At 32.6% G+C, this 22917-nt stretch overlaps 1 protein-coding gene across 7 annotated transcripts; it reads right to left on the bottom strand.

The window, feature by feature from the left end:
- Nucleotides 1-279: 279 nt before the first annotated feature.
- Nucleotides 280-22352, bottom strand: LOC148598653 (transcription factor GATA-4-like). 7 transcript variants are annotated; one of them, XM_088559941.1, is made up of 7 exons: nt 22195-22352; nt 17163-18050; nt 7919-7980; nt 7336-7443; nt 3372-3497; nt 2391-2493; nt 280-1727 (listed from the first exon to the last, which is right to left on the bottom strand). In XM_088559941.1, the coding sequence occupies exons 2-7, from the start codon at nt 17899-17901 to the stop codon at nt 1417-1419; spliced, it is 1449 nt and encodes a 482-aa protein (XP_088416067.1). In that variant the 5' UTR covers nt 17902-18050; nt 22195-22352; the 3' UTR covers nt 280-1416. The 7 variants fall into 7 exon arrangements, with proteins under 7 accessions (XP_088416067.1, XP_088416068.1, XP_088416062.1 ...); XM_088559942.1 differs by having other exon boundaries at nt 7354-7443; XM_088559936.1 differs by lacking the exon at nt 7919-7980 and adding an exon at nt 7696-7868.
- Nucleotides 22353-22917: the final 565 nt, after the last annotated feature.

Genomic DNA, 22917 nt, shown 5'->3' with positions numbered 1-22917 from the left:
CAACAATGGATGCACCCGTCTTTCCCACTGGAATCCAATCACTCGGAATACAATGATATACTAAAGGACGCTGCCTTTCACGATGAAATGCATGCTGACATAAATTGTTAAGCTATCGTAAAACGTGTGCAGAGAAGGACGGACGAACAGTGGTATGCCATACCATATAAAATAAAACTGCCGTCAAGGGAAATTGCAAACATCGCTTTCAAGTACATCGAATGTAAGTACAGTTGTAGTATATCAGATATGTAATAATACAGGTATAAAAACAATTGATTGCATGTTTTTTTTTTATTTTGCGAAAATATTTATCTCAATTGATTGTTCATTTCATAACAAATAGTATTATCTACATAAAGTACACATTAACAAACTGGCATACATAAAATAATAAGGCATGCCATCATATTCGTTCTAGGTCATCAAATTATGTGGTAAACAAATGAAGTGTATCTAGACACCAGAAACAAAAACAAAAAAGAAAAGAACCAATTAAGGTTTTCTAAAATTAAATTTTCTGCTTTTTTGTAACTGGTCTTTGCGTATGAAATAAACTCTTCAAGAAGTAGTAAACTTCGAGGCCAAGACGAAAACAGCACTGAAGATGAATACTCTGTAGATGCTAGAAGCCGAGCCATTGTTTAAAAATATTAAGAAATCTAATTAATTGTATCTAGCAGAAAATCATCAAAATATATTTAATGGCACAGCAGAATTCAACTAGCGATCTACTAAAGCAAAAAAAAAAAAAATTATAATAATAATAGAATAAGTAGCAAAACGGAAGAGACAGACAAAAAGACACATTCATATCAGAACTGTAAATTAAAACAATGCCGGATTAATAAGTCCTTGAAAAGCACAATTATAAATTTAAAATGACCTACTGACCTCAAAACGTATTAACGAATAAATAAAAATAGTTGGCAAAGCTAAAATTGACAACGGGCAAGACTCGACACAAATTATCATAAACTGCTGGCATCTTCTATTGATATTTTTCTGTCAGTATCAATATTTATTTTATTTTCACTCGCAAAATGATCGAAGATTTAAAAAATCAACCAAATTATTACGAAAAGAAGGCACATGTACAGAACTTGTAATTTCAACACATTTAAGGAACATAAATATCACATTTGATATGAAATGGAATTCATCAAACCATATAATTAAAATTTAATTCAATACATTATAAGGCAGTTCATAAAAGTTGAAATACACATATCCAATGATATGTCCATATATTGAGTCACGTGACTGGTGAACACAAGCGATGAGTTAACCTGTTAGTCCTGAGGTAGGAAAAGTAAATATCTCATGATATCTCGTATGTTCTCGCAAATTCTCGTCGCTCCAATTGCAGCAAATGCTACTCTGCACTATAAATTAAATGTCGTTATGTAAAATCGATCAGTTAGCACCAACGGTAACAGCAGTTAACCCCGATGGGGATTCCGAGCTATAACTCTGACCATGTGATTCGATGACGTCATGTTGTTCTAATTTGACTGGGACGGCTCTAGGAGGGGATGGTGATGGGTAATGTACACTGTTTAATGGACTAGACAAACTAGAAGTATGTTCAGAAGCCAGAGAGGTTACTGGATTATTATGGACGAGCATTTCGATGGAGCCTCCATTCATTGTCGGAGTGCCTACTGGTGTGGCATGCGTACTTTGACTTCCGGATAACTGTGGCGAATGAGGAGAGGTTTTCACATCTGAAGAAAATGAAACATTTTAATACTACATCTATACAATGATAGCGTTGAAAAAAAGATACAACAAAACCTCCAAAATTTCAAAAACTAGTCATTGTGAGGGTATTATTTTAAACTATGAGCAAAATCACATTACTCAAAACCTCATCCTGAAGTAACAATAAAGCTATGAAATATAGTTAGAACATTGCGCACACATATTGTGCGCACGGTATCCCCTAATTTTCTTAAATTAATCCAGAACAGTAATTTTGACAAAAGATTTGATATATAAATATTATCATGTTCTAAAAAAATATACTTCAAAATTGCAAAAAAAAAAAAAAATAAAATAAGAATAATTTTGTATTATGTTAAACTTATAATGAAATAACGGAGGAATATCTATCTCAAATACAATGTAGTTCTCCCCACTTTATCAGTTCTTTTACTGTTTTTCTGCAATTCTTCTTTGACATTTCCACTCCTACAGAAACTTCAGGAAGACCATGCTGTCAGTATCGGTAAATACTAGTATGACCACACCTACATTCGGATAATGTCAGGGTGGCCACACCCACTTTCGGGTAATGTCCAGGTGGCCACGCCTACTTTCGGGTAATGTCAGGGTGGCCACGCCTACTACCAGTATGTCCATTATTCTTAATTTCTATGTACGTTTACCTTGTTCAGTTTTGCCTGATTGTGTCTTGTTCTTTCCAAGGTTCTTTGGCTTTCTTTTTCTAGTCTGGATACCATCTTTCTTCATAGCTAATGGGCGGTTTACCTACAACAGTAAAATAGTTAATATACTCCACAAAAATGTTAAAGGTCACTTAGTTTTTTTCCTAATATTCAAAATTCGGATTTCCATCATTACGACAGTGATTTTAAACGTTATTAAACTGTCATTTGGTTTTAAGGAGATTGTTTTTATTGTTATAGTGATTAATTTATAGAATTTATTTTACATATATGCTGATAATAATAAAATTAAATTTATAGAATTTTCTACAGTGGCCCTAAACATTTTCTGTGGAGTATAGTTTCCTAAGTAGTAGTTCTAATATGATTTGTGGCAATGATAGTTTTGGTCAGTTTAAATGTTTACCACATGTTTTTATGGAGTAAAGACGATTGATTAAACCATAGAATTGTTTTGTTGTGTTTTCGATCCTCCCTTTCAGACACGATGTTACAAAGATGCTCTTTCTTTTTTCTCGTCAATCTGCCACTTGCATTTTATTTCAAATATGATTTAGCACCTCTTATAAAATTAGATAGTTGCTCTAAAACATATTTTCAACAAACACAGAATTTGTATAAGCAGTCACTGATCAAGGCTACAAGACTATAATACTTCTTTCTGTAGAACCGAAACAAATGTAAATGTTTTTTGTCACTGCAAATCTTTGACCGAGCTCGATGATTTCATGATAAAAACATCTTAAAGGAAAAACAACAAAAAAACAAAACAAAACAAAACAAAACAAATAGAAAAAATGTGTTTGCAAAATTCCACAATGCAAAGAAGAAACAAACCATACAATTCAATAAATAATTTGAACTCCGAATTTTCTCATAATATCCAGACGTCTTCAATCACATTGTCAATGTTTAAAACGAAAGATTTAATGTTTCATGATTTTGAATAAACATACATACCCCATGTAATTTGTAGTAGAGTCCGCATGCGTTACATACGGGTTCTCCCTCGTTGTTGCGCCTCCATAGAGTTGTGGTTGATGTGTGACAATTAGCACAAGATAATCCAACTCGTCTGGAAGCACTCTGAAAGAAAAAACATAATTGTAACGTTGGTACATGTATAAACAAAAATATAGCTGGCGCGCCGTTTTTTCGAAACAGGACGGGCATAATCCTCATCAAATAAACAAAGCCGGACGCAGAAATTAAAAAAGGTAGTTCTCACTCAGAATTTGTTTTAAAAGGAATTTCCAAGCTATAAATTGTTCATTTGTGCAAAAATTTGCACAAATTCACCAAATTTTCCAACAAAAGGGGGTTATGACGCCCGAAACTCTCCCCGGGATTCACCATTGATGTGAGTAGCCAACTTACACTTTGGTTTACATAGCTTTACACAGGTTTACAATCATGTCCATTATATTGAAACAATCATTTTTATACATTGGCATTGATAAAATTCGAACTTAAAAAAAGATGTATAGAAGACGAACAGACGAACAGATCGACAGAAATATGGGTAATTTCCTTTGAACTACAAAACTTCGTATTCAAGGAAAAGAAAAAGTAAAAACCAATTTAAAACATTTTACTATTTACTGTTGAATAATTCATAAAATGTTTCCGAAATAAATTCGTATAGGATATATATATATTTATTTCGGAAATTAAGCAGACAAAAGTCTTATAGTAATTATTTTTTGACATTTATAAATGTATTCATGAGGACAAAAATAAACCTTTATTGTTAATTACCAAACCTACAATATGCCATTACTGAAAATTACATGGGTTGATTTGTTTTTATTCTGCAGCACAGAACTTAAGAAACGTAGCGTAAAATTAAAATAAATTAGATTTCCGTTGGCGCATACATGTAAATGTTCTTGAGTTTTAGATAGCGATCTTAAATCTTGATAGTGTATCAAAATTTATCAAAATACCACTCAACTTTATCAAGTAAAATATCTTAAACTACCTCTGATTTATCTAGAAAAAAAATTACAAGACCACCTCGAAACGGTAGCATCAGTATGGGGAAAACGGGAACCAGCTCTTATCTCTCCCGTTATCGCACTTGATAGATACTTGGTTTTAGGACATACCTGATGATGTAAAAAGCACGCGACGAAATGCGGATTGCAGCATAGCATTAAATGTTCTTTTTATCTTTTTGTAGATAAAAATTAAGTATGGTAGCTTGTTTTTTGATTACTTCAATAGATTTGAGATTTTTGAGGGAAGAAATGACATGAGCCAACTTTCTGTAAATTTGACAACTGACTTGTGATAGAATTATATTAGTGATACATGACGACGCTCAGCTTCATCACCAAGTTGAGTGGCCTTAATTCAGGACAGGGTGAGAGGAGCAAGGTCAGAGGGGACAAAAGATTTACAGAAGAAAAACTTTTAACATAAGAGTATCCCGGATTTAAAGAAAGTTTACAAGCAGGCAGAATGATCTATGTTTTTAAAGTTCATAAGGATCTCAGGACTAAAGTTTGGGAATAAATGCAAAACACCATGACGATTGTTTTTTTCAAGGGAGAAAATGTATTACCCTTCTTCGTATCTAGGCATTGAAGATAGTACAGGTATCGGAATTAATGTTTTATTAAATTTAAGACTGTTCATGTTTTCATGTTATAGCCTTATTGCATTTATTGTATGTTTCAGGTCTTCGTCAGCAATCACTGCATTATTGCATTATATGGAATTTTAGGAAAATAAATGTGTGGGCTCCTGTTGAAAAAAGGACATATAACATTTAAAACAATTCCATTTTGCTGTTCTATTTTTCTTCCTGCTTTATCTTTACCACAACAAAACTTTTATTCCGATATTCTTGCAATGTGTCGAATACAGAAGTTGAGGCACGCGCTACCTCTTGACAAAATTTGAAAACATGGAAAACGTCTCTTTCAACATGTTAAGTAACGTCTGCTAACCGTTTACTCTTAATCCTGTCAACGTTTGATAACATGTGCTTAAATCGTTGATCGAGTTAAAACATTTGATGAAATATTGTCATCAAAACGCTTAAAAGAAAAATGCGTAAAACAGAAAATTGGCAAATTTATTGGTTTTCAAAGGAAACGAATTTGACGTGTTTACACAAAAAATGATAAGACTGAAGATGATTAAGCTTTGTATCTTTTTACAGAATTTATTTAGCAAATGGCTGAACCATATGCTAAATGTCCTTTATTAAAATAATGAACTATTGAACGACAGCGTATGAACTTTCATTTCTAAATTACCAATCTACTAGTATATAAAATTCAGACACTGACAGTGATGGAGGTGATGCAAGGGGTAAAGATATCCATAAAAAAACCTGAATTTGTTTTGGGTCTACATATACTTTAGTTTTACATATAAACTATAGTCCTTTCTGTATTCAGATCTGTATTTTTTATTTAACCATACATTCATCTTCTACTTTTACAAATTAAGAACTCTTGCAAATTGTCAAATTCAAGCACAATCTACATGTATATATTGTCCCAGAAGTCCAACAAGCAAATGAAATAATAAGACTGTTCATGTGGTCTGTAACCGTTTCTTTGCATGAGAAATAAAGTGAATATACAAGCATATATCATCTTTTTAGCTTAAAATATACCTTTTTTGTATATGCATTATAAGTGATTGTTTAAACCCTATATCACATACCCTATACCGCATGCCCTATATTACACCTCTAGACCTATATCGCATACCCTATATCACACCCCTAGGCCCATATCTCATACCCTATATCACACCCCTAGACCTATATCGCATACCCTATATCACACCTCTAGACCTATATCGCATACCCTATATTGTAGCCCTTCTCTGAACAAACTTGAAGTATAGTTAAAATATATGATATAATGAACATGACATGTCAAAATCTGTATCACGTGTGGTATTAACCCTCCACCTATATCACCCGAGGGCCGGTTGCCCTTGGGGTGATATAGGCATGTTATATAACGAACGCTACTTAGGATAATAAAGTACCTGTACTTTTAAATTGAACTTTTTGATCAGAATAGTTAAGACTAATAGGTATAATCATACAGAATCTGATTTTTAAGTATTTAGTAAAATAATCATTAACAATAAATTAATTGTTGGATTTATATATACATATGAATTGTGCTTGAAATTAGCAATTTGCGAGAGTTTTTGATTTGGTAAATTAGAACATAAATGTATATGGTTAAATGAAAAATACAGATCTGTATACAGAAAGGGCTACAATTATGTAAAAATAAAGTATATGAAGGAAATTTTCTGCTTTAAATTTGACGTCCAAATCATCTATGATTCCATTCTGCAAAAAACAATGCAATGAAAACAGGACTGAAGAATTTAATTGTTTGGTTTGGGAAAGTGTTCGGGTTTTATAGGCTTATATAGTATTAAAATAGAAATATAGGGACTTCAGAATGAATCTCGTTTAGACAGGTTTCCGGCATATCCAGGGCTGGGTTTGAACAGGTATAAATTGTATGAAACAACAATATGGAACGGAACACACATTCAATTACCGGTTTTAATCTCAACCTGAAGAGAAAATGATTTAGTCAAGGTAGCAGGGCTAATACAGATGGAAATGGAACTAAAGCAATATTTTTAATAAATATATTGCTTGAATGCATCCCTATAAAGAATAACTTAAATGTACTGTGTATATATGTATGATCTTTGTAGTAATTGGTAGCGCTATAGCACTAAAAGATGAAATGAGTATATATATGCAAGCGATTATAAGTAACAAAGCTATATTTTCAAGATATATATTGAAAATGCAAGTTTATATTTTTGTGGTAATATTGCCTTCTTGCGCTTGCATAAATTAATCTAACTTCATCTTTTAGTAGATTAGTTGAGGTGTTAGTTTTGAAAGGATTGAAGAAAAACATACTCTAGATTTTCCAAGTACCTTTCCGCCAGTTGTCCAAGGACCGAAAGCTTGCAGGGCGTCACCAGTCGGATATTGGGGTGCGTTCGAATAAGCGTCTCCAAAATCTCCCTATAAGATCAATAATAATACCAAGTTTTAGTTTAGTGAATGCAAACATCATTTTAGTAAGAGTCAAGATGATACCTAGTAAAATATCATTATACACAAATGCGCACAAATCCGGATTTCCGAACGTGGGATCGGCCTCGGTTTCGTAATTGAGATGAATATAGAAAAATATATGCAAACGCTACCTACTTGTAACACAACATATACTTGGTTAAATATTGACTATGTTAATTTGAAAACAAAGAAACTAACCAATCGCCTTTGTGGTTTAATGAGAGGGCGATTTATTCCATTCATCTTATGATATAATCCACAGGCGTTACAAAGGTAATGGCCGGTACCATCTCGGCGCCATAAGGGGGTGGATATTGCTCCGCAGTTGACGCATTCACGCCCTTCCAAATCCGCGAAGTAGTCCTGGTTATCTGTTAAATTAGAAATAATATTTTGTAGAAAAGAAGACTAATATACTTACATAAGTTAATGAGGCGTATTCAGGTGCATAAACCATTCCTGGAAATCCTTTGGCATGGTGATCTACGAAGAAAAATGATAGAAATTTTCAAATTGTCAAATTTCCATTTTCATTTGAAAACATAAGGATTTCTATGAATGGTCTATGACCTATAAAAAAGGAGAAGTTAATATGAGACATTGTGAACCAAGTTGTTTAAAATTTGATGAATATCATATGATTGACTGCACATGCTCATGAAAGTTTCTTCGACTATAAAATACATCACATATAGTGTAAATGTATCTAATTCTGAAATGTGTGATTTTGTTTTTGGAAAACATAAAATACACAACAACTTCTTAAATCATATTTCTATAGTTTTTATTTGAAATCCTTACGTTCACAATTGATAACGCTTGAAAGCATATCAGGTCTTGATAAATAGAAGAACAATAGATAAAAATCCTCAATGATACAGTTGTATGACATAAAGTTTAAAAAATATACATAGAATAAACTAATATTGCTAAACTATCAATGTATATTGTACGTGAATCAAAACTCTCATGAATTCGTGCCTTGATTTTTTGCCGATTTTTTTCCAAGTTAACTAATGAACGAAGAAAAATATTTGTTCTAGACAAGGAGAAAGCTACATGTGTCTTGCAGTGGTATGTACCAATGCATGTTTAGAACAAAAAAAAAAAAATGAAAAAGAAAAAAAAAGCTCATAGGTGCTTTGTACTCTCAAGTTGTATAAGATTTATTGTTGGTTATTAGCTATAAAACCTTTTAACTGACGTCTGCAGTGCACTTTCTCATAAGAAGGTCATTAATCAATTAAACATTTTCGTAACCCCTAACACTTTGTGTTGTTCATAATTCATTTGTCACAAAGAACAAGCGTTTTCGTGATGTTGAATTTGTTTTGGAATCAAATTAAGAAAAGAAGGCGCCATTTCGGAGTTCGAAGTAAATATTGCAATAAATTTCCGTACAGTCGTGACATAAGTAATATTTCTCCTGTTTTAAATTATTCAAATAAATATGAAAAAAAATGAAACGAAATGGTATTAACAGACATATTTAAAAACCCAGCAGCAGTCCTTTCTTGAAACAATGCTAACTAAAAAAGTCAAATGAATATGATTAAACATCGTTTTTACGGCTCTTTCTTGATACAGCCTTGGAATTAAGGTAAGAGGTTTAGAATAGGTTTATTACTACTAAATGTGAAAGAAATAAGCATGCATCGAAATGAAAATTGTATATGATTCAAAATTACTGTTATCTTCTCTTAAACAAGGGGAAGAGGGCACTTTCCGTAATTCATCATTTTTATCCCGATTTTTATCAAAATTAAGTCAGCATCTACTGATAATCGCTTCTTGATGAGCTTTTAAAAAAGCCAAGTAAAATGTTTTTCAGTTATCTTACATCAACTTGTTCCATCAAGATCGTCTGATACGGATGTTCTTGATTCAATGAATTTGTGTCATTCGGTGCCATTTGACAGCACGCGCGGTACTATCGTCTGCTAACGCATTGCGCGTGCTGTTTCAAATACTAAAAAAATAAGTATCTTTTCTCCACACGATACTCCTGTAAACGTTTTACAACCATCAATTCTAAAAACGCATCTTAGATTGTTGAAGATATGATTTTATCTCGTCGTAATATTTCAGCCAAGCATATTTTTGTTTTTATTCCCACCCCATTCATTGAATCGATGCATCATCTGCTGGTGTTACTACGGTATGTCAATAACCGGACAGACAAAATACAATTTGACCAAATGGGCATGCTCCCACTCTTAAATAAGAATACTAGAAGACCTCATACTGACAGTGGGAGCAAACCTATGTACTTTATTACTGATTGTTTTTTCTTAGTCGATTTTCATGTGCCATTAACATTCACCTCTTATAAAAAAGTAACTTAAAGGCAAATTAAAGACGCAAATCGAAGTCCAAATGCAAGTTATCAAGTGCATGCGTGTTTCACATTCCTCTACTGACCCAGATAAATGATCCTGCCATGGAACCTACTTACCCATGGTAAGTGGCCATGCCCCAGAACTTCTTATCCCGGTAAATGCCCCTGCCCCGGAACCTACTTATCCCGGTTAATGCCACTGCCGATCTTCATCTCAAAATGTATTTTATTACACTTTTGGCTGTATTACCAAAATTGATTAGAACATTAAAGAAATCGGATTTAAAAAGATATTCCCACATTGGAAAAGTTTATCAATGGCAATTCATGTTTTTCACAGCTAGTGTACAAATGTTCTTATGTATTGTTTATAAAAGAAAATCAGTGCTTGGCTCATTATTTTTGTAGGGGATGTTGGGTGGGAAAATAAAGTATAGACAACACAGCAGTATACTTTGGAGAGATAATACTAAGTGTACATGTTTTAGATTCATTTATAAGATTTTTCCCTCAAAGTTTTTGTAAATACGGGGTCTCACTCCGTATACAACCCTATCATAAAATCTACAAGGACCACTTGAGTCGATTTCGGGTTATACCAGAAATTATAAAACCTCAAATGACTATGTCACTCTTTATTTACTTAAGAAAACTTTTCAACTTCACATTACTCCGGGGGTCACATATATTTGTACAAAGCTTCATAAATCTTTAGCTTTTAACATGGTCAATATCATTAATATTGAAAATATACAGCATTCAAAACGGACCGTCAACGTCGTCTTTTATAAGCGCTGTTTTTGGCTAATCGTTTAATCCCGGGTGAAATATTTTAAGACATAATTTATCCCTTTAAGTAGACATTTCACTAAGAGTTATCTGACCTTCGACGCCATATTGGGGTGGTACATTTTCGTCAATAGTAAAATTTTCTCTCCGATATCTCAATTTATATTGATATGTATTCATTTCACAATTCATTCCCATAATTTGAGATAAGAGAGGATTATGGATAAATTTGTTTCGTAGGAGAAAGTTTCGACAGTCTATTCGTTCTGGTTAAAAGTCCTGGACAGCAAACATGAAGGCGGTGGCTTTGAAAACAAAGACTAAGTATCTTTTTTTCAAAAAGATACAAAAGTACCTCTGTGTAACTGATAGACAATTTCCTGTATCATTTGTGCATAAAGGGCTTTATTAAAAGAGTTAAAGTTTATATTCAGACTTGTCTCTTAAAATGTCACATTGACCGGTAGCAAAATATCCTTTTAAGATTACAACTACATTTGTACTTGTTCCGATTACCATAGAGCGATGAAGATCAAATTTAAACAAAATGCAACTATTACTGTAATTTCATAAGAATTTTAATTTATTTCTTATTTTTTTCAAATGGCGAATTCATTTCTGAATCTGTATCACTGAAATGTTCAGCAATTACTTATAATTTACACAAAGTTGCGGCGTCGATCTCGACGTTCATGGTTTTCAAGTCTATATAGCATTTAGGATTACCAAGAATTGATAAGAAATTAAAATGTCAAAAATTACAGAACTGTACAGTTGTTTATTTTTCACAAACATTTATGGAGCATAAAACGTGACAGGTCGGGACAGATGTTCATTGTTTTAGCCAGATCTCCATCACGGCATTCCGAAGTAAGCATTGTTTGACAATACTCGGGTTCTTCAGACATTTTATCTATGCAACCTTGTGATCGAATTAACTTGCTGATAATAGCCAGACCTCAAATAATTTAATGTTACATCGAACCAGAACAACTTTTATGTCTGTTTTTATATTCGTCGAATTTGACCATATTCCTACTCAAATTCTTGTGGCCGATTTTGTTTTCTCTTTTCAAAACCTCTCCGCCCCACTTGTCAAAAAAGCCAAATGGTTGTGGGTATCAGACAATAAAAAAACTTGAGACTTGAAATCAACGGATAAGGTGATACTAAAAATCTGAAAGTCAAAAACCAATGTCGAAGCCTCAAGGGCGAGAAAACAACAACCAATCGTACCAACCGGTGGAAACAATAAAACCGAAACGAAAAAAAGTCGGAAATTTTCACCGCCATTGGATCTTGAGGAATGCATCTAAGGTAGTACAATACAGTTAGGTCATTTCTGAAAATTTGGTCTCATTTTGTTGAAATAAAGCTGTTTTGAGGCAGTCCACACAGTAATTTCTAGTATTTTGTCATTAAAAAGTGCATATTTTTTAAACCCTTGGTGTGTGGAGGTTCAAGTCATTTATAAGTAATTTAATGATTATTCGTATAAAATCCAGTAGCCATGGTAACATACTGAAACAAATATTACTGAGTTTTAGTACAAATCAGGGGTGCCTTTCCAAAACTAACAGCCAAATACTATGTTTTTTTTTAAATATCAGGCACTTAGACACTACCACAGAATGAAAGCATGCGTGGAGTAGGTGGAAAAAAAAGTAAAAATAATAAGATCCTTTTCGATTCATTCTCTCACAGTTTTAGTCCTTAAAGTTCGTGCGAAATAAGGTATTTTGAAAATCAGCCATCTGATGCTGAGGAGAGAACCTAATACGGCAGGAGACTGAAACGTTCCGGATACCATTTTTCATTTAAATTACACCTGTTTACCATAACAAATATTACATCTGTCTATGTATAAATGCTTACCTACATTTAAACAATATATCCACCAAATTTCAACTTTAATTTTAAGTTTTACAAAATTTGACCGGGGTAATTTGGTGTGCGAAACAGTGCGACTTAATGTAACTGTATAGTGCACTCTAAGACTATGATTTTGTAACTTAAATTTTTTGCCGACTTAAATAATTAATTGTTCTGCACTGCACTGAATGAAAGATTTGGATCATCTTTGTAACCAAAAGACATTATTTTAAATTCTCTAACTACCATAAACTCAAACACAATCTATACGTTAATATTGAGATTGTCAGAGGTCAGATGCTCAATTGTAGAATTCTCTCCTACTAAGAGCCCACGGTAAAAATAACGATCCAAATTTATGTTTCTCTATGAGTTATTGATGGTTAATTTTGGTGATCTGCAAATATCATAAACAAGAATTTAAATCTGTTTATGTGCTTCTACACTGTACAGTAGGGAATTTGTAATCCTCTATGGATTTTATCGCATTAATATTCTCACGCATTGTAAAACTGACGTTTCTATCTTTTTTTTTTTTTTTGGTTTTATAATTAAATTTTGGGTAATTACCAAAACAAATCTGTGTAATACATGTGCATGTTTTACTTTACGATTTATTGGACTAATTAAGAAAAAACGAAAAAAAAAGTTTAAACAGAGGGTGTTTTGCACAACATTTTCAATGCATTTTTGTTTGGACTTTGAACATAGACATAACTGATTGATTTTAACCATGTTATTTTTTTTCTATTTGAGTTAAGTTTTCATGTTTGTTTGTAGAACATGTTGTTCAAAGAAAAGTAGATGGTTGGACACTTGTCATCGATCTTCTGCTTGAAAAGGATGTCAACTGTATACGTCTGTACGGTATAGTCTTGCTTGACAATTTATGCCATGTTGTTTTATACTTACTTTAAATACACACACACATGTTTTATATTCATTTTATGTGTGAAAATATATCTCGGGACCAATATTTCAAGTTTTCAAAGAAGAAAACATATGCCCTTCCTGTAAAGACTGTCAAATTTAGAAGGGGGAATGAGCAAAAAATTCTTCTTGTTTGTGCTCACTTCTCCCATTTGTCTTTGATACGGAGAAGTTTTTGTAATATATTTCTAAACAAAAAATCTCTATATTTTTTAAACAGATCTAATTTAAAATTCCCCTTATCATTGATGTCTTAGATTAGGCCCTGCTTTAAAACACCTTCAAAACTAGACCCCTGTACATATGTTTGGCTGTATCAATGTATGTACACAACACTCAGCTTTTACTTTTTCAATTTCCTAAACAACCACATAACTTCAGTGTCCGCTTATCTGTGGAATGGTTCCAAAATTATTTCTAAAAGTCAAAATAAAAGCGAAAATCGAGTATAAATCGTTAGTTCTTTGAAAGGTTTTCTTGTCCAAATTTATTTTATAGTTGTGTGAAGCAATTGAGGGGATTTCTTTACGCGTTTAAGTACTACGGGCCAAACAACGAGACTTATTTTACGGAAACTTTTGCCCTTGTTACTTTTGAAATTACACACGAATTTCCATTTCCGTTTGTTTGTTGAACGTAGTAAATAAACTGGTTCAATAGAGATTTGACTGGTTACCGAGGAATTTGTCGTTAATCTCTTTCTTTGGACAAATAAAGGCCAGGTCATCAATAATACAAGCCAAATAGCAACAAGTAGACATTTCTTATCGGTGGTCAAGTGAAAGATTGCGCTGATAACATTTTAACATGGTTAACTTCTATGAAAAAATTATAAAGTTTAGCCCCACCCCCCGCAAATAAAATCCCTAAAAAGACAGTTCAGTTATTCCTTTTTTTTTTAAACAAAAATTATTATCATCCTTAATGCATCGGAAAATTTTAGGCAAACCTTAACAAGTTATCTACCATGACAGTGTATTTCTCTTCCTGAATATTTCTAATTGCTTTGGTATTTTTTCTCTATAAAGTTTTCTGGAGATCCAGCATTTCATTCCGGTCTTGAATATACTGCATTACAATGTAATATCTTTTTATGGGATTTCTCATGTAGGTAGTGTACGAAATAAAGAATTTTTTTTTCATTTTTACAATCATTTTCGAATTTTCAAAAAAAATGTTCTCACAAGGAATTTGATCATTGTGTCCGTCATATCGGATATAAGAGATAATTCTATTGGTGATTAGACAATCTTTTATTTAGCCAAAGCTGTCCAAATTTAATCCCCTTCCTAATAAATGTCATAGGTGTCCAGTGCTGGTCAAGAAAAAAAAACTATAAGCGAAAATTAGTCATTGAATAATCTATAAAGTTGACTCTAAAAACCTCTTTGTTTTACAGTTTTTATCTTGAATTTTGAGAAGATGGTTAAAAGCTGAAGATAATAAAACATTTCATTCATTTTTATTTGCAATAGAATTTTAGGGGCTTAATACAAGTTTTCATTGTTGAACTTCATCTAATGCTGAGTCCCAAGGACATGTACAGTTCGACCAGTGGAAACTGACACCGATGGAAAGATTTTGAAATAGGTTCCAGAAAAAAGGAAGTTCGAGGCTATTGTTTGCTCATGTTTGCACACGAAATGAACAAAATTTTCCATAAAAATTAGGTTGGGGTGGTCCTACCTTCGAACCCCCTAGATCCGCCCCAGCTTATCTATGGGATTTTGATATTCTTGGATGAAGTGATTTTTGACTTGCTTCAGAATTGTTTTAGACTGCCAATTTGCCAAGGAATAATGTGTATGCATCATAGCTAGTCACATAAACAGTTAACTGAAAGCAAGTAAAAAATGCATATTTTTATGAAATGTTTATTGTGAATATACCAAAAAAATGAGAAATATCACGAATCTTGTTAAATGGTGGTCAGTGCTCCAGCTTGAAGGTGCAAACAAGGAAAATAAGCCACTCGCATATTTTCAACCAGATTTAAAGTAGCAAGCTTGTACGTTTTGTAAAACAGATATTATTTTTGAATCTGTCCTGTATCCAGCATTTAAAACATTTCAATGCCAATATTATTAAATGCATCGATTTTGAGTCTGGTAGAGAAATTTTACGTCCTCTTCTGAAGGTTTTCCATTATATTTCGATGCATGGATAATGCTATAAGATCATTGGAACAAACATAAATAAATTTGTGGCATTGCTTGTATAGAGTGCAATTGGTTCAAAATATATTTTCATTAATAAAAAAATATTAGCCGTTATTATGACCTTATAGTGTAAGTTTCGCAAAGAAAACCTTATCAAATGACTTAGTAACTTTTACCAAACTATCCAACCGTTTACAAAATAGAAACACCAAAGTACAAAAACTAATGATAAAAATATTGTCATTTATCAAAGCCTGTTTTAAGCCGAACTACCAAAACTATGAATGGAAGAGGAGATCGGCGTGCTTCACATTCCTACGTTACTCCTGTTGTGTGTTATTCTCCTAAATCGGAGAACCCCTTTATCAGAAAATTGCTCATGACACAAGAATTAACCTTACACCCTCGAACGATCCCAGATTTGTCATTTCGTATGAAATAAATCCGTTTATTATTAGTTAATATGAAGCTATATACGTAGATAAAACGTATAGAATTAAGCGAAAGTTAAATTGTACCAGTTAAATGGAAAATTAGGAAGTGGGTTTTAAGATATTTTGACACTTTGCGTAAAACACTGTAAAAACAGGATAAACCCTTATGCGTGCTTAGATTCATTATTGGCCCAGGAGAATTGAAAATGGAAAATATCGCGTTCAAACTATTTTTTGCTTTTGAACCTTAGCCATGACTTTTTTAATCATGAAAAGACACAAAATCATAATATCACGTTCAGTTTAAACTGTTTGTTTTTTTTATTTTTGAATTATTATTTTTAACAAAAAAAATGCATCTTTCCTACACCCTTACAGTAAATTACAAAACAACAGAGAATTCCGGCTCATAAACAAATCTTCAAATTATTTATGAAAAATATGACCGATCAAATATCCCAAACCACACTCCTTATCTTAGTAAGGCCTTTTATCTTTGTTTAGCCTCATAATTACGTATTTAATGCAATTAGCCGCAATAAAAGAATGATGAATTTTTGTATGCGACTCCTTATCTCTGTAATGAAACTATAAGGTCAGAGGTTTACATCATATACAAGCCATAGCGACTATAAAACAAACAGTAATTGGCCGCCTCCATGAATGTTTCCTATCAAAACGGCTTTAGACATTGGCGAGGCCGGGGCTTGACATCCCCAAAATGTCATGTGCATAGTTGATATAATCCTCGTGCGAATAAAACTGTCTTGCTCTCGTGAAATGATATGTACCGTGTAAATAGCGATCGTAAATGTCTCAAATTTAGGCAGTAATTTGAAAAAATACTTAAAATACGTAACATATTTTGAATTTGAAATTTGCATCGTAAGTTGTCATTTTGGAATGCACGCATATAGCTTCAGAAAATGGCTCTGTGGTGACTTTTTTCAAGACATTTTCGTTAATATTATTTTAAATTGTAAAAATACGATAATCTTTCTGTATACAAATGTTATACTTGAAAAGCCTAAAGCAAAGGAAAAAATATGCCTTCAGTCTATACTCTGCTAATGCATTGCTGTTCATAGTATAATAATGGCAATGATAAAAGGTATACGGGAAATATAAATATGAAACACTCACCAGTACCCGAGCGTCGTAAACCTTGTTGCAGAGCCATGTTGTAGTTCCAAGAGAATTCCGGAGACATATAAGCCGGATATGGACTAATACCGCTTGGACGTAGAGCTGAGTTGAAGCTAGTGTCAGTTCTTGCAGATGGAGGCGAGTTAGGAGATGGGGCGAAGGCAAAACGTGGCGATACAGACGGGTGTGTGTTCGGAGTACTGTATGTTGTTTCTGACTGCATTGGCCACATTGACGGAGTGTTTGGAGATGATACAGTCTGACCGGAACCATTTCCGACGTACTGCATTGGTAGAACTGCTCTGGTAGTTGGCACATAAACAGGGCTCGTTCCCGAATGCATGAAACTGTTTGCACCTGGCGCATCAGGGTAACTTCCAGCTGATGGTATAGACATTGAATGCATGTTGGACTGAAACATACTGTTAGGTGGTGAGAGCTTAGAGTTATCGGAGTCACTTGAATGCGAGTCTCTTTCTGGATCGTGAACACGTGCTGTTGCTGAAGATGGGTGATCTAGATGATTAAAAAATGTCTCGACTTCTTCGTTCGGTAGGAGCGGACTGTTCTCTTGGAAATTCAGCATACCCCGCGCATACGCTGCGGGTTGAGGATTGTTCTCGTTAGGACTATTTTGTTGTGTATGGTTACTACTTTGATCGTCGTAAGGCTCTTCTTTGATTTCAGTTGAGTAAGAATGAGGCGCACTAATCCACAAAGATTCCGTTTGTGCCATGGAACTCCATTCGGTTCAAAACTTTGTGAATTACTAACACACGCAAAAATATAATACTGTCAATTATAGGTCTTTAGATAGATATTCTGTATTAGGAAATGTCAACACCAGGTGCTAGAATATTGGTATCAGGCGGCTGCTACCTATTTCTGAAAAGATAACATTTACACATTGCAATATAAGGGTTACACAGTTTTCAGATAAAGTTAGAAATTAAAGAAAAATGTTCTCGCTGTAAAAATATTTCATTTAGAGAAATTGTCTAATTAAGAAATAAATATATTTTTTCTTTTAAATTTCGCCTGATAAGTTCACAACTTACAAAATTGTATATAATTATTGCATATTCCTTGTCGTTGATGCACACATGAGTGTACATGTATATATTCCCCTGCTCTCTGGAAATGAATACGTATTTATATCATATAACTTTATAAAGGATCGGTTTGTGTTTCATAAAACTTTACACATAAAAACTGACAAAATCCAAAACTTCCGAATGACGTTATTACTTGACATACGTCATTTAGAAGCCCTCATCAGTAGCTGAATCATCATTTAAAAACACAGGAATTATAAAAGTCAAATAAAATGTTAAAATACGGGCACTTTGTTTGTTTGTCGTATTTTCAGAGCGTTTTGGCATAGCTGTCATCGAACACGAGTAGAATCTATAGTCATATATGAGGGCTTAAAAAGATGTCATTAAAACTCGTTTTCTCTTACCATGGATAATAGGTTACAGGTCCGTAACAAACGTACATGCAAAAATGAGAAAGAAAAACTAAAACAGCAACTAATTTTCTGTTTTTCAAAGAAAAAAAATGTTTTTTCTCTGCGAGTCTCCTATGTTTAGATTGATGGAAGCTTTTGAATTGTGGTGACATTCGGGATAAATTACCAAAAACCTAGCACAACTCTTACTAAATTAGCAGGTCGAACATTAAAATGGAACCAAGATGCAGCATGCGAAACAATAAAAGACCATTATCCTTCCTTCTGTCTTGGTGATACGTCCAGAATTTCTTATAATCTAAATAAATTTTCAGCTACATGTAAGTTCTCAAGATTTTTTTTGGTTATATCTGCAACATCATAAACAACGACTGAGTTGTGGTTTGAGGTAAAAACAAACACGCCTCTCCAAAAATACAATATCAATATTGTTTTATACAAAATTATTAAGAATTTCAAATTTTGGGATTTCTGAAAAAAACATTTTGCTCAATCGTGCGATGGATTCCGTTCAAAATCGCTATTACAGTTAGCGGTTTTCTTCGACTTGAATTCTACAGTAACACACAGAAAAAAATATTTAAAATGTCATTTTCGATGTACAGTCTTGTCGTTAAAATTGAAGTTACATCCTTATAAATGGAAAAAGAATACAAAAAAAGAAAACGAAAATGAATTTCCAAGAACGTATATTTATACGAGAAAAGAAGATTTAAAAGAAAAAAAAGAAGTAACTTTCCACTACAAAGTTGATACATTTTCGTTCTATTTAGTTGTTTTTATTTGTAATTTTATAATAAAATAATTATATCTGACCAATATTTTAGACATATGAAGATTTGAACTTTAAAATTCTTGTGACAATGAAGTAGCACAAATTTTAATTACAAATTCGCAATTACATGTTTAATAAGGGAACTAATTTCAAGAAATGAAAAAAAATACCGTTACATTGCTGAAAATATTTCCTTTGAAAACGACATTTATTTCATCAAAAATGCACATGGCGCAATTAATTATGTTTATTTCCCGAAATAATTGGAGAGATCAGAAGATCATAGAGTCATAATTAGGTAAACAACTCCCTACTGAGTACCCCGTGAAGCCATCACGATAGGCGTGAAATTCCCTTTGATCTAAGATTAAGTCGTTAATAGGTAAATAAACAATTAATAAAAACAAATGAATACCTGACTTTGACATTCTATTGTTCGGTAGCTTAAAATCATAAATGTTAAAACAAAAGACGGAAAGAGGATAATCCGAGATCAAACATTTTTTGAAAACATACAACGCTCATGAGTAATATTTATTTGTAAATATTCGATTCTAATCGGAAAATATCAATTTAGGTCTTCGGTGTATTGACCTAAAAATATTAATTAAATAGTACATTTTTATTTTGGGAGAAACATACACAATATATCTTCCAAAACGTCGCTATAATAATATAAAAAATAAGAACTTTTACTTTTATAAGTGAATTGAAATGAAATCATGCGTTATCTTGACGGCCCATCAGCTTAATAAACTAAGCATAGTATTAATTTACGAAATCAAAATACAACGTCTAAAAATAAACAAACATTAACACAGTTTATTACTGTTACAAAAAGTGACATGCACACTACACAAATAACAACAGTATAGCTCTCTTACTTATTTTAAAACTGTTCTGAGTTAACAATATTTACAGACTTGCGTTATCGGGCATTAACGTAGTTTTATGCGTTCACGAATGTAAAATTACACCGAGGTTTATTTACTGATTTCTTGTTTTTTTGTCTTTCTCGTTTTTTAAATAAATTCAAAACTTTCAACATTTGTTTTTCAGAGATTTTTTTTTAATTCCCTACAAGGTCATAAAAGTATTCAGTATTATTTTTGAAAATTGTTCTAAGTATGTGCCAAATATATGTATGTATATACTTTTAGCTGCTGTTTAAACAAACTCCAGGGCATTTGTAAAGTCATAACAAAATTATACATGGCGTTTAAAATAATGGAAATGCCCCTGTCTATGCGACTACATGTACTTGTGTGACAATAAATCGAAAATGTTCCACTTTAATTTACCGTAAAAATAATTTTTTAAAATAAGACAATTTAACTGCCGAGATTTGAATTCCTTTTTTAAAAGACCGACACATTAAATTTGTGTATAAACAAATTTTACAGTATGCAAACCCTTTCGTAGACTCAGTCTTGGAATTGTATTGATTTCACAAAACATAATTATTCTTTAGTTCAGGTATTTGTAGAACCGACTATTTCGGAGGAAGTCATAAAATTAAAGTGGTGCACTTTAAAGTCATTGATAAATTTATGCTAATAAAATGTTCAAATTCCAAATATTTATAAGTGGAAATTTATATCGTATACATGAGCTATAAGAACTCTTGCCCCGATGGCGGATGATGCTTCCATTATATAACCTAGCTTCAAGAATGAAAATTATTTTTCTCAGTTTATTATACTTGTAGTGATACAATATCGATTTATTTATCTGCCGTTTTTCTAAATCTTGAACATTTACACAAATTATAACTTAGTTAGAAACAGAGAGACTAGAATTTATACGTAAGTAGAATTTCGAGGCACAAATTGAGAATAATTACCTAACGATTGTTAATCAAAGTTGTATAAATGTTCAAGATTCAGTACTAATAAGAAAATACATGTTAGCGCGAAAAGGAGATTTGACAAACAAAATGGGGTTTTCGATATTTATAAAGTTGCTTCAACTTAGAGTTTTGTGGTCTTTAAATTTAAGTAGTCAAATATACTTGTATGTTGGACCGCGAAATTCGCAATGTCGAGTGTATACACACAGGAGTTAAAACACATGATTTCAAGATCTTTTCTCTTTAACAAATCTTTATAGAACCAAGACACATAGTTTTTGTGGCCTGTGCCAAACTTTGTGGTTTGAAAGACCCATACCTTATGAATTTTAATTGAATCAAATATTCCTGTTAAATTCTGGAAATGTATATTATAAAATCTCTGTTAAAATAAATAGAAATGAGACCATTACTTGCTCTTTATTATTCAACAAATGTTACTGATTCGAAACATATTTGTCACGAGCCGATCTTTTAAATGCAACCACTTATCATTTACTAAAGTTTGAAGGATCGAACAGTTACATGTAGTGTTCTCAGAAGAAAACAATTGCATGATTATAAAAAAATCCGTTTCTTTATTAAATAGCGATATTTTTATCTTATACATTTCAGCATCGACTCACCAAAGCTACACACCAAAATGGGACGAATGTTAAAATTTCCGATAATCTATTCATTATCCACAGTTTAAGATAATTCTGGATAAATTACTGCCTCTTAACTATATATCCCTGCCACACTGATTAATGATGATATCACAGAAAAACATTTCAACTTAAGCGATAATAGCATAGATACGATAAGCTGAGAGCTATAAAGATGTGGTAGATACAGGATTTAGCTCGTTCCCGCAACCGGACTTGGTCCGGAATTTGTATATATGATCAACCAACACTACCGAAAGAGAAAATTATAATGAAACGTTGCTTACCTTTTCAGAAACTGTTTTTGGCTACAGTAACTTGTTCTTTGAATGAAATCTTCGAGTTATCTAAGACAACTTTTCGTGGGTCAATTATCACAGGGAAAAAATCTAACCAATCCGTGCTATCTTAGTTTTAATACTGATATCAGTATTCTATACACATTTACGAGATGAATATTTTGTTTGTTTAAGTTTTGGCGAATGGACCAACGAGATAAGCTGCAGTAGGCGGAGTTTCCTTCTCACGTGATTTCAGTTTTACCGTATGGCTAATTATGCATATTACGAAAATTGACTCCCAAACTTAATTAATCACTCATTTTCGTGTGTACTGTAAAATTGACTCAATTTTGCTTTTGTACTTAGAAAGTTACCGACGAAACATTCTAATCGGTTTATCAGAAAAATTGATAAAATCTCCTCATCTTATATTTTGAGGTCGTTGGCTTCGATGTAGATAAAATCAGAAAGTTCTGTTTTCTAAAATGTAACAACCTTTAACTATGGTTTGTGCTTAAAAGACCCATCTCAACAAATCATTTGAAAATTTTGCTGTTTCAATTTTGACGATGTAATTTCTGCGTTTTACAACATCTGTGTGTGTAAAGCTTAAGACTAATTTTATGATACAATCTTGTAATTTTGTTTCTTTATCATAAGTAGGAAGATAATGAAACTGTACAATAGAATCGCTAGATAATTCAGAATTATTCGAGAGAAATTGTCATT

Source organism: Perna viridis, chromosome 14 (assembly GCF_037379345.1).
Source record: "Perna viridis isolate PV_CMFRI_1.1 ecotype Kerala chromosome 14, ASM3737934v1, whole genome shotgun sequence".
Lineage (NCBI taxonomy): Eukaryota > Metazoa > Mollusca > Bivalvia > Mytilida > Mytilidae > Perna > Perna viridis.
Note: the sequence above shows the minus strand (reverse complement) of the source record. Positions and strands in the feature narration are given on the sequence as shown.

Bases quoted from the DNA above. Each gene is read 5' to 3' on its own strand.
- LOC148598653 (XM_088559936.1), bottom strand. From the start codon at position 17,901: ATGGCACAAACGGAATCTTTGTGGATTAGTGCGCCTCATTCTTACTCA. The intron at 7,869-17,162 runs GTGAGTGTTTCA...CTAATTTAACAG, and splicing joins TTTACGACGCTCGGGTACTG to ATAACCAGGACTACTTCGCG. The intron at 2,494-3,371 runs GTATGTATGTTT...TTACTGTTGTAG, and splicing joins TCTACTACAAATTACATGGG to GTAAACCGCCCATTAGCTAT.